Genomic DNA, 12,818 nt, shown 5'->3' on the forward strand with positions numbered 1-12,818 from the left:
AAGGGTATTTTGGGTATTTTAAGTTGTATTTGAGATTGGTCACTATTTGATGTATAGGTGACTGGTAGAGCTGATATTCGGAGCATTGACCTATTCAACAATCTATTCAGACTGAGATGTGAGTTTGCTCACTGTACTGTAGGACACTAGGGATTGTATGTGTTTGTAGTCTTTGTGACTCATGTTGTATGTTTGTATGCATGTGTGCCTGTTTGCTATATGTATGTGGGGTGAAATAGACATGTACGGTTGAAAAATACCGATTGAGTTGAAATAGACTCGGGGGTGAAATAGACATGTACGGTTGAAAAATACCGATTGAGTTGAAATAAACTCAGGGGTGAAATAGACCCGGTACATCCTTGAGCTGACATGTGAGTTGAAATAGACTCAAGGGTAAAATAGACCCGATGGTGAAATAGACTCGGTACAACCTTGAACTGACATATATGTATGGTATACGGTATTCTGGGGAACTCACTAAGTTGTATGCTTACGGTTTAAGTTTATGTTTCAGGTACTTTTGTTTTCAAGAGGAGGGGCTCGGCTTACGCAACGCATCCACCCATGTTTCCGCATTTTATGATTTTGGGATTGTACTCTAATAACTATTTTTACTCTGACATACTTTTGAATGGTTGATAAGGATAAATGGTGTTTATGGGTTGAGTTAAATAAAAAATAAAGTTTTTACCTTATTATTTTTGGGATGTTACACCTTCTCCTCCTATTCCTGCTCCTTCACATCAAATGACTACCCGAAACCGCGATAACACTCGCGACCTACAACTTTTCCTAATCATCTTCTTTATCAAGCCAACACTACATATTATCTTTCTATCGAACCAACCACCTTTTCCCAAGCTCGAAAATTACTTGAATTGTGGGATGTCATGTGTAAGTAAATCTCTACACTTTATTATAACCATACTTGGGATTTAGTTCCAAAACCTCCAAATGCAAATATAGTTGGGTGTAAGTGGGTTTATCGAATTAAACACAACCCAAATGGATCTGTAAATCGTTACAAAGCATGATTGATTGCAAAAAGATTCCAACAAACCGAAGGAATTGATTATACATAAACTTTTAGTCCGGTAGTAAAGCCAACAACAATACGCCTAGTCCTATCTACTGCATTTTCCCGTAAATGGGATATTCGTCAGGTTGATGTGAATAATGCTTCTTGAATGGAGATTTGGCTGAAACTTTTTACATGTCTCAACCACAAGGCTTTATTGATTCTATACATCCATACCATGTATACTTACTCAAGAAATCGTTTTATGGACTTAAGCAAGCTCCTCGAGCCTGGCTCGCTAAACTCTCAAGCGCTCTCGTCACCTTTGGTTGTATACAATGCACATATGACACCTCTTTATTTGTGTGCCATTCGTAAGCATCACTTACGTATGTTTTAGTCTATGTTGACGACATTATTATTATTGGAAGCTCGCACGCTGCTATTTCTATGTTAATCCAACAACTTAATGATCGGTTTTCTTTAAAAGATCTTGGACAATTGAATTATTTTGTGCGTTGAGGCTACATATACTAAGACATCTATGCATCTAACTCACCAACGTTATATTCATGATTTACTATATTGTACTAGAATGGCTAATTATAAACCAATCTCTTCACCTGTATGTTCTGGAAGACAACTCTCTCGATAAAGTGGTGTTCCTATGACTGATGTTTTCTTATATCGCAATACTGTTGGTGCTCTTTAATCTCGTTATTACTCACCCTGAGATAGCTTATGTAGTTAGTAAAGTGTCTCAGTTTCTTCATACACCAACTGATTGGCATTGGGCACCGGTAAAACAAATACCTCGTTATCTTTGTGGTTCATCTCTTGTTATTCATGCTTATTCATTGGGTTGGTTGTCCTGATGATCGACGATCCACTACTTATTAATTAGTTGGAGTTCAAAGAAGCAACATACAGTTGCTCGGTCGAGTATGGAGGCCGAATATCGGGCTTTAGCTCACACCGCCGCCGAACTCCGTTGGATATCGTCTTTCTCTCATGAGCTTTGTCTACCCATCTCTTGTCCACCAACTCTATGGTGTGATAACATTGGTGCTACATACTTCGTTGCTAATCTTGTTCGTAATCAACACACAAAACATATTGAGATCGATGTTCATTTTATCTGTGACATGGTGCTTTCTGGCACTTTACGAGTGTGTTATGTTCCAATGGTTGTTCAACTAGCCGATATTCTTACTAAGGGCTTGTCTATCCCTCGTTTTCAGAGTATTCGTAAACAAGCTTCATGTTGCTCCCGCCGCTTGCAGGGGATATAGTATAAGCATAAAAGTCAAATAGGAAAGTCAATGAAGAATCCATTTGGTTATTGTTCAGATAATAAACTCCTTTACACCCTGTTCCCGAGTTCAACTTAACGAGAGAAAGGAAAGGAAATGAGAAGAAAATAAAAGAAATTGGTGTTACTGAGTTTCATTAAAGAAGAGAAGTGGAGGGAAATGAGAATCACTTTCCCTCCTAACTTTCCTTCCGATTTGGAAGGATTCGAAAAGAAAGAACAAAATGATTCATTTTCCTTCCACTTCTCTCCAACTAATTCTCCTAATAGTCTTAGTGTATAAATACATATGTACTCTTTCTTTTCTTATTTACTTTTGTTCATAAACTTTCTACAATATCCAAAACCAAAACACTTCTTGAGCTTTTAAATCTAACATCATCCAAAACAACTTTTCATCAACTCCATAATCAACCACGTTTACAAAGCATGCAAACTATCTACATCAATCAATATACTAATAATTAAATCTTTTTTGTCAATCCTGCACCCTGTTAAACGTCCGAAAGCAAGAGACCAGCTTTCGTGACACACATAAAGAAACCTTAAACAAAACAAAACAAAAAAACAAATCAACAACCCAATAGATACTACAAGTAGTTAGCTTTAAACCCCTCCTTTCCCAATATTCCATCGTCTCTCCTTTTCCATATAGTTTTGTTGCTTCACTCTTCTTCCATTCGCAAGAGACCAGCTTTCGTGACACACATAAAGAAACCTTAAACAAAACAAAACAAAAAAACAAATCAACAACCCAATAGATACTACAAGTAGTTAGCTTTAAACCCCTCCTTTCCCAATATTCCATCGTCTCTCCTTTTCCATATAGTTTTGTTGCTTCACTCTTCTTCCATTCGCAAGAACTCCTCTATGAGCCATACGCCCTCGACTACCAATCGACACTCTAACCCGCTCCACCGCTATATTCAAACCACCCACTCTTCGTACCTGTTGTGGTTGCATCATCATCGGCGACTTCACCTGGTTTTTCTTAAAGCTTCGTCTTAAAGCACTCATCAGCTTCTTTCCACTTCCATTGCTTCTTTTCGGACTATCCTCCATACAACACTCACCGGTTTCATCCAAGTTCTCGTTACCGGATTTAATCGACGGCAATGGATACAGCTGCGGCACGTACTTGGTGGAAACTGGGGCGGCGGAAGGTAGTGGGATTAAAGAGTTCCGCCGTGGTGGTACTGATCTCACCGGAACTCGCTGTGAAGTCGTCGTGCAAATTGAGGCTCTACCTGTTCGTTTTGGAGCTGTGAACTGTTCCGGCAAATAAGGGTTGTTTTCTTTTTCGATGAAGTCGTCGACGTCGAGATTGACTAAGTCTCTCGCCGGAGGAAGTGGCGCCGGTAGTTTGTAGGTCATGTTCTTGTCGATAAGTGGCTGTTGGTTTTCTTTGCTTTCGTCGGAGTTTTTATAAGTATTCAATGGTTTGGAAACAAGTGGAAGTCGATCCTCTTGCACTTGTTGTTGTTGTTGCTGCTTCATTTGTTGTTCGGCTATCTTCGTGTCAACATGTTGTCGTGCGAGTTTTCTCTCTACCAAAAGCTGCGATTCCAATTCTTTAACCTAATAATGAAAAAACCCAAATCAGTTTATGATCATGATCTCAAAAACCCAAATCATTCTTGATGTCGCACCTTATCTTGAAGATACTTGTTTTTCAACTCTTTCTCCTTCAACTTCATGTCTAAACCATGGAAATGATCCTCCATTTTCTTGATTTGCAGGTCTTTGTTCTTCATCTCGTGCTTATATCTCTCGGCCTAAGATCATAATTCACAAACAAACAAAAACTATAAGGGTTTGATTCGATTCTTTAAAAAACAAGCATGATCGACAACAAGATTACCATTTGTTTGTATTTCAAAACTTCCGAGCTTTCGACTTGCTTCTTTGCGGGACCCAATTCGATTCCTCTCACTCTGCTAGCAAAGTTAAGGGAGCAAAGCGATTCGCTCAAATCGTTCTCATTGGGACTGATTTGCACAAACATCAGCGTTTTCGAATCTCCACCTAACGAGTCTTGAAGCAAATGAGTGAGCTTCGAGTTTCTGCAGAAAACACACCATGAAAAAGATCAGAGCTTGCAACCTAATAAAAAAACCCTAGAAATTTGAGTAGTACCTAAAGGGAATATGAGGGCTTTTAGTTGCTAAAGCGGATATAACATCTCCTAATGCAGAAAGTGATCGGTTTATATTTTGAGTTTCTTTGAGTCTTTCCCCTTGAACCTCCGTTTTAGCCACCCTTTCACTTCCTGCTAAATCAACAAGCCATAGCTTGCTTCTTGTGCTTTCCCCATTCACCAAATTCTCCCCTTTAACCATCACACAATGTATACTGCACATTTACAAAAACATTCTAAGAAAGTGATCTACAAATAAAAGTTTATTATTCTATCAGCAACAGAGTCCACATTGGAACTGAAACTCTCACACTGTCTACAAAGAAAACAAAAAACAAGACTAACCAATGGGATCGACTACTATGCTCATTAGAATTGGTTGACCCAACCGCTCTTGCATTACTCCCGGTTTTAAGAACTTCCCAAACTTCACCCATGTTGCTAACTTGAGCCTCAACTAACCCCGGAACATGGTGCAACCCTTCACCAACTTGTCTTATTTCAAGCCTACACAAAATATTTTAGGGTTACAAACTTACAATTAAATTGTGGACAAACACATGATAAGTGTGAAGAATATTGGTCTACCTTTTTGCAGCGACTCCCGGTTGTGAAGTTGGAAGTAATAAATCGCGAATTTGCTCATTGTAAACTTCCAAAACACTTACACATATTTCATAGCGGATTTGATTCTTACGTTCATCAATGACACGAAACAACTCTTCAAGAGTTCTAAAATTAACTCCTCGGTTTCCATCTGTACCCTCCATTGTAAAAGTTTTCCCTGTTCCCGTTTGTCCATACGCGAATATGCATACATTGTATCCATCCAAAACCGATGTTGCAAACGAGGATGTGTCCTCAAAAACATCAACTATAATAACATAATTTAATAAACGTCAAAAAAATAAATAAATCAAGTAGGTTAGATTTAATCACGTACACAGTGGTCCCCACCACTTTGCCCCATTGCATGTTAGATGTAAATCAGGTATTTTAGATTCCACATTGAAATTGTAATTTTAGATTCCTTAGGATGTGAGTTTTACCTTGGTTAGCTTCGGGGGTAAAGACGGAATCAAATTTGAAGGTTTTTTTAAATGCTATGTTTGATTTTACTCTAAGTTCACCATCTCTTGAAGCTTCAAAATCAAATGCCATTGAAGCTCCTTGTGCAATCTCTTCTGAGTTTAATGGTCTACAACGACAAAATACCCTAATATTCCCTGCAAAACCGATCATTATCATAAGTTTTCAAAGGTTTTTTAACATATAACATAGATTATTTTAGAATTTGAAAAATCTTAACCTTTCAACTCTTGGATCTTGTTGTAGAGATCTTTCCTTTCTTTAGCTCCTTCGGTGAATTTGATCTTTAGCTCTTTATGTTGTTTAGCTTGTTCATCGACTATCAAATAAACATGAATTACTTTCATCTTTTTAAATAAGTGAAGGAATAAGAAGAATAAAAGAGAATGTAAAGTTTACTTCTTGATTGAATGATACAACTCATGTCATTCATGTCAGCAGCACATTTTTTGTAACCCTCTGCCTCTTCGAGTAGCTTGATTTGATCCATTTTCATTATCTGTTTACAAAAGATACATCTTATAAGAACAATAATATTGTGCATAGTCCCATGAAAATTACATAAATGCCCATCCCTTGTTTTGGTACCTTTAATTTTCTTGATATATCTCTTAAGGAAGAGAACCATTTACTCTTCTCCTTCACTTGACCTTCAACTGCAAAAGCTGTCAAAAACAATAAAGTCAAATGCTGTTTTTATGCAAATTACAAAAAATTACTATAAGAAAACGTTCATACCAAGTGATCCAACATGCATTGATTTTCTCATTAGCTCGTTTTGAAGGTCCCTTAAAGACTTCAAAGCTTCTTCACATTCTTTACTCTTGCATTCATTCTCCATTTTCATCATCTCCAATTCCTTCTTTGCTTTCATCAGTTCGTTCTTCTGATTCTCATACTTTTCTTGAAGCTCGTCACACCCTTCATCTTCACCTTTATGCTCATCTTTTTCCTAAACGCAACATGATCTTTTGGTTAGGGCGAAAGGTCAAAATGGTAATTTGGTACTTGAGAAAAATTGTGGAAAGATTATTACTTCACATGATGCGAATGGAAGAAGCTCAAATGAAGCTTCTGAACTACCAAGATCTTCCTTTGAATCAGCTGGATTGTCATTGAAATCATTGATCTTTGATCCATCAGTAATACCATTTTCAAAAGAGAGCTCAATGGAGGATCGTTTTAATAATATGGGAGAAGAATCATAATTTCCATTAGGGGTATCAGGCGATTTGGGGCTTATAACTAAATCGGGTGAAGTTAAAGAAAACCCTAGCTTGGAATGACCTAGCAATCAAGAAAAAGAGGGAAAAATCTAGCGATTAAAATTCATGAATTTTGGAAATTTATATAAAATTAGGATTAATATGAACCTGTATTGGCATTCTCATGATCAAGAACATCTTCGATCCCAATTGCTTCTGGGCTTGAGTTCCTCCAGGAATTTTCTATTTCAAGAATACAAAAACCGTAATTAGGACACAACTATCGATTTGTTTTCAAAATCCAATAAAAAGATATGATAATCGATCCTTTCTACACATTCTTACCATCAAGAACATCATTTCCAATTGGATCAGTACAATCGTTATCCTTGGTTGCTTCTGGAGTTCGCAAAGAAATTTCTATTGAAGAACCAATTAGACCAGTTTAATCAAAATCAAGAAACCCAAAACTAAAAACCGAAGCTTTATACACGTTCTCACCTTCAAGCTTGTCAAAACACAAATCATCATCATAATCAGCCATTACAGAAGTGTGAAAGCTCACAACAGGTGCTGATGATCACAAAAATACGATTATCAGTATAAGAACATACAAACCCTAATCGCAATACACAAGTTCAACAAACAACATGAATTTTGGAAATTTATATAAAATTAGGAAATATTGAACCTGTTTTCACATTCTCATGATCAAGAACATCTTCAGTCCCAACTGCTTCTGGGCTTGAATTCCTCCAGGAAATTTCTATTTCAAGAATACAAAAACCCTAATTAGTACACAACTATTGATTTGTATTCAAAATACAAGAGAAAGATATGATAATCGGTCCTTTATACACATTCTTACCATCATGAATATCATTTCCAATTAGATCAATACGCTTGGTTGTTTCTGGAGTTCGCAAAGAAATTTCTATTTGAAGAACCAATTAGACCAGTTCAATAAAAATCAAGAAACCCAAAACTAAAAATCGAAGCTTTATACACGTTCTCACCTTCAAGCTTGTCAAAACACAGATCATCATAATCAGCCATTACAGAAGTGCGAAAGCTCACAATAGGTGCTGATGATCACAAAAATACGATAGTAAGTACAAGAACATACAAACCCTAATCGTAATCCACAAGTTCAACAAACAACAAGTCGATCATCAATCAATAGTCGTAGGTGTTAGCCCACTGAAGCAAAAAAACACATACAGTGAGAACGGATTTCGTGTTGTTGTTGTTGTTGTTGTTGCTGTTGCTGTTGCTGGGGGACATCAGTAATTAGAAGTGGGTCAAATCGATGATCTTCCATTGATGAAAAGAGGGAAGATTTATTTGAATCAAAAAGGGTCAACTGCAATTTTCTTGAATAAAGAGAAAGTAGTGGGAGGAGTGAACACTTTTTCCCCAATCTTTTTGGTGTGTTTGTGTGTGAGTGTTTGAGATGCGATGATTTCGTTTGGAGGTGATTTCACCTTCTTGCCGTTATGTGTGAGATGCAGAAGACCGTTGGGTATTTGAATTTTTAAAATTTTCAACCCGGATCGCGTACATGCCCTTTTGGGTCAAATTGTATCAATGCAAAATAGTCTTCAAATTTATGAAAGAATTTTTATTTGACCAAATAGCTGAAAAATAGAACATGGTGAATGTTTTACAAAATAGGTTATATGCCTACTTGATAATTCTATTGACCTTATCCTTTTAAATCAATAAATTTTATTAAATTGTATAATTCTTAATTTTACCTTTTGTACTATATATTCTTTAGACTTATTAAAACCTACTACAAAACTATTGAGTAAATAGAGAAAGTAATTTAAAGCCCCAAATTGTGTGCTTTATTAATATGAACTCAATGGCTTTATATAGCCGATACATCAAAACGAAGAAAAGATACTCCTAAAATAAATGAAGACTTATTCTAAACGTAAGATAAGGAAAGCTCGAAACTTATTCAAAATAATAAACTAAAGACTCAGACTAGATGATGACATCTTCATACCGTTCCTTATGTTGAACACCGTAACACTTGATCAGCTTACATTGTTGAGTTCGCACATTCCCATCATCTTTCTGGATTTTATAAATGTCTCTGCTTTGATTGGTTTAGTCATTATATCTACAATTTGTTCATCACTTCGACAGTGAAGCGATATGTCTACTTTGTCCATGGAAAACTAGGTTTCATGACAATTTTATAGCTGATGTATTGTCACACATAATAATTGTACTTTTGCTATCAAGAAAACCAAGGTGCTCTAAAATTCCTTTCAACCAAACTGCTAGACTGATACAGCTGCCACATATTCCGCTTCGGTGGAAGACAAGGTTATAACTGGTTGCTTCTTTGAGCTCCAGAACTGAACATGAAAACATACCCACATGTGCTTTGTAGTCATCCTCATCTCCTGCATGATCATTGTCGATGTAGCCCATAAAATTGCTAAACTTACTTGGAGTCGGATGTTTATAAAAGACACCATAATTCACAAATCCTTTAAGGTATCTAAGAGCTATTTTTGCTATTTGGAGGATGCATTTTTGTTGACCTGCTCATATATCTACTCAACAAACTTGTAACATACGTCATGCCTGGTCTTGTGGAAGTTAAGTAGAACAAGCTTCCTACAAGTTGTTTATACCATGTTTCATCAACTGTTTTTCCATGTGCATCTTTGTTGAGCCTCGAACCTGGGACAATAGGTTTACATACTTCTTTGTTGTCATATATGTCAAACCTTTTCAATACTTCAATTGCATACTTCCTTTGACAAATGAAGAAGCCTTCTTCATTTTGCATAACCTTAATCCCCAAGAAGTAGCTCATCTTTCCCAAATCCGTCATTTCAAACTCTTTCATCATTGATTTCTTGAAGCTTAGCAACAGGTGATGATTATCACCTGTAAATAGCAATTCATCTACATAAACACTTATAATAATTAAGTGCCCATCGCTTATTTATTTTTGATAAATAATGTTTATTCTATCACACATTTTTCAAACCCTCCCCTCAAGAAATATGCTTCAATACGACTAAACCTAACTCGTGGAGCTTGTTTCAGCCCATACAGTGTTTTGTGAAGTTTGTACACCATTTTCTCTTTACCTTCCTGTTCGTAACCATTTGGTTGCTCAATGTATACATCTTCATTTAGAGTGTCATGTAAGAAGGTTGATTTAGACATTCCACCTTTTATTTGTTGTTAATGCAACGATGTTGCACACCATATCGAGTCTTGCTATAGGTGCATAAACTTTTGTATACTCAACTCCTTCTCTTTGTGAGTACTGTTTTGCCACAAAGCAAGCTTTATGTTTGATTACATTTCCATGTTCATCATGTTTGGTCTTGTATATCCATTTGATTTTGCTCCCTTCGGCAAATGAGTTAAACTCCAAGTGTTGTTTTTTGCAGTTGAGTTTATCTCTTTGTTCATGGCTTCACTCCACTCTTCTTATTTTACAACATCCTTAAAATGCATTAGATCATATATACTTCTTGTCGCCATACATGCTACATCCTGAAAATACATGGGATCATTTATATCTTCTATTTTTATGTGGGCTACATAAGAAGCTTCTTATTGACCACTTAGGCCTTCTCCACTTTCATAATCTCTTAACCATGTTGGAGGTCTTCTTGATCTTCTATTGCTGCATTTCTTGTCCCTCCTTGTGTTGAGTTGCTTGTTTCTTCACCTGTTTGAACATTAATTTCAACTTGTCGCGAGTTGTCATCTTCTTCATCACTTTCATCATCAGACGAGTCATCACCCCATGTTAGCTCTGCATCGATTTGATCTCTAAAGTTGTTGTCCCAATCCCAACTTTTGTCTTATTTAAAAACTACGTCTTTGCTTTTCACAATCTTCTTTGTGACTGGATCAAACAACCTGTACCCCTTGGATTCTTCGCTAACACCTAAGAAAACACAAGGAAACCTCTTGTTATCAAGCTTACTTCTTTTGTTTTATGGTATGTGAACATGACCTATGAAGCCCTAAACTTTGAAATGGGAAACTGAGGGTTTTATAACATCCTTCACTATCATGGTTGGACTTTGAAGTTGAAGAGATTTTGAAGACTTTGGAAGTTAACAATTCAACAAAGAAGGATGTCTCTCAAGTTGCCTTATCTTTTTCTCCAAACAAGATGCCCCCTTCCATAATCCACTCACCCACACTTGAATTGAAAGTCTTACCTAGCCACTTGATGTATGCTTATCTAGGTAAGGACGAAACTCTTTCGATGATCATCTCCTCTCAATTGAAAGATTTTGAAGAAGACCAATCGGTTAAAGTTTGAAAATATCACAAAGAGGCCACGGGGTGGACGATAACGGATATCAAGGGGATAAGTCCTAATGTATGCACTCACAAGATCCTCACGGAGGATGATTGTAAGCCTAAGAGGAAAACTCAAAGAGAATTAATCCTCCAATTATGGAAGTTGTCAAGAAAGAGATAATCAAGCTCCTTGATGCGGATATGATTTACCTCATTTCCAACTCCAAATGGGTTAGTCCGGTTCAAGTGGTTCCCAAGAAAACGGGAATCACAGTTGTTGAAAATAACAAGGGAGTAATGGTACCTACTCGAGTTAAAAATAGATGAAGGGTGTGTATTGATTATAGAAAGTTGATTTCAAGCACATGGAAATATCATTTTTCCCTTCCTTTCATTCACCAAATACTCGAGAGATTGGCAAGCAAATCGCATTATTGTTGCCTTGATGGACACTCAGGTTTAAACAAAATACTCATTGCCCCCGAAGATCATGACAATATGACTTTTACATGCCCTTTTGGAATGTTTGCGTATAAGCGGATGCCATTTGGATTATGCAATGCCCCCGCCACATTCCAAAGATGCATGGTGAGCATCTTCTCCGAGTATGTTGATAATACAATTAAAGTGTTCATGAATGACTTCACCGTATATGGCAATTCATTTGATGAATGCTTGGATAACCTCAAGAAGATTTTTAAAAGGTGTATTGAGAAAAAGTCAGTGTTAAACTTTGAGAAGTGTCACTTCATGGTCAATCAAGGCATCATCTTGGGACACATCGTCTCCAAGAAGGGAATTGAAGTTGATAAACCCAAAATTGATGTCATACAAACCTTCCTTACCTAACATGTGTTAGAGAAGTGAGATCTTTCTTGGTCCATGCGGGGTTCTATAAGAGATTTATTAAAGATTTTTCAAAGATCACAAGACCAATGTGCCTCCTTCTCCAAAAAGATGTTGACTTTGACTTCAATGTCGCATGTCAAGAAGCCTTTGACAAACTTAAAGACTTGCTCACCTCCACTCCCATAATCCAACCTCCAAATTGGGAGCTTCCTTTTGAAATCATGTGTGATGCAAGCAATTTTACCATTGGATCGGTTTTAGGTCAAAATGAGGGAAATACATCACATGTTATCTACTATGCCTCCAAAACCTTGGATAATGCTCAAGCCAATTATTCTACCACCGAGAAGGAACTTCTAGCCATTGTCTTTGCCTTGGAGAAATTTCGACAATACCTCCTAGGGACAAAAGTGATTGTATACTCCAACCATGCGGCCTTGAAGTATCTAATGACCAAGCGAGATGCCAAGCCACAGTTGATTCGGTGGATTATTCTTTTCTAAGAGTTCGATCCTGAAATAAAGGAAAAAACTGGTGTCGAAAACCTAGTTGCAGATCACTTAAGTAGTTTAAATGTTGGTGGGTCCTCTTCTCCCATTCTTGATGAATTTTCGGATGAACACTTCTTCTACATTTCAAACACCATTCCATGGTATGCCGATATTGTTAATTACTTGGTTACTATAGAAATCCCTCACATATTCACCAAGTACCAAAAGGACAAGTTGAAAAGTGACTCCAAATACTACGTGTGGAACGACCCTTATCTTTGGAAACATTATCTGGATCAACTCATACGGAGGTGTGTTCACCAATATGAAGTCGAATCAATCTTGATGTTTTGCCATGAGTATGCATGTAGAGGTCATTTTGGTCAAAACAAAACCATGCGGAAGATGCTTGAAT

At 36.9% G+C, this 12,818-nt stretch overlaps 1 protein-coding gene across 1 annotated transcript; it reads right to left on the reverse strand.

Annotated features, from left to right (window-relative positions):
- Nucleotides 1-2,774: 2,774 nt before the first annotated feature.
- LOC145115860 (Di-glucose binding protein with Kinesin motor domain-containing protein) lies at nt 2,775-8,273 on the reverse strand. The gene is made up of 19 exons (XM_079052218.1): nt 7,986-8,273; nt 7,781-7,849; nt 7,633-7,698; nt 7,456-7,530; nt 7,266-7,337; nt 7,110-7,184; nt 6,933-7,007; nt 6,596-6,846; nt 6,298-6,511; nt 6,148-6,224; nt 5,959-6,058; nt 5,780-5,878; nt 5,520-5,696; nt 5,059-5,344; nt 4,816-4,977; nt 4,470-4,685; nt 4,195-4,396; nt 3,983-4,108; nt 2,775-3,911 (listed from the first exon to the last, which is right to left on the reverse strand). Exons 1-19 carry the CDS (start codon nt 8,083-8,085, stop codon nt 3,114-3,116), a joined length of 3,240 nt encoding a protein of 1,079 aa, XP_078908344.1. The 5' UTR covers nt 8,086-8,273; the 3' UTR covers nt 2,775-3,113.
- Between the last annotated feature and the right edge of the window lie 4,545 nt (nt 8,274-12,818).

This window comes from Lactuca virosa, chromosome 5, assembly GCF_052849685.1.
Source record: "Lactuca virosa cultivar CGN04683 chromosome 5, Lactuca_virosa_CGN04683_v6, whole genome shotgun sequence".
Classification (NCBI taxonomy): Eukaryota; Viridiplantae; Streptophyta; class Magnoliopsida; order Asterales; family Asteraceae; genus Lactuca; species Lactuca virosa.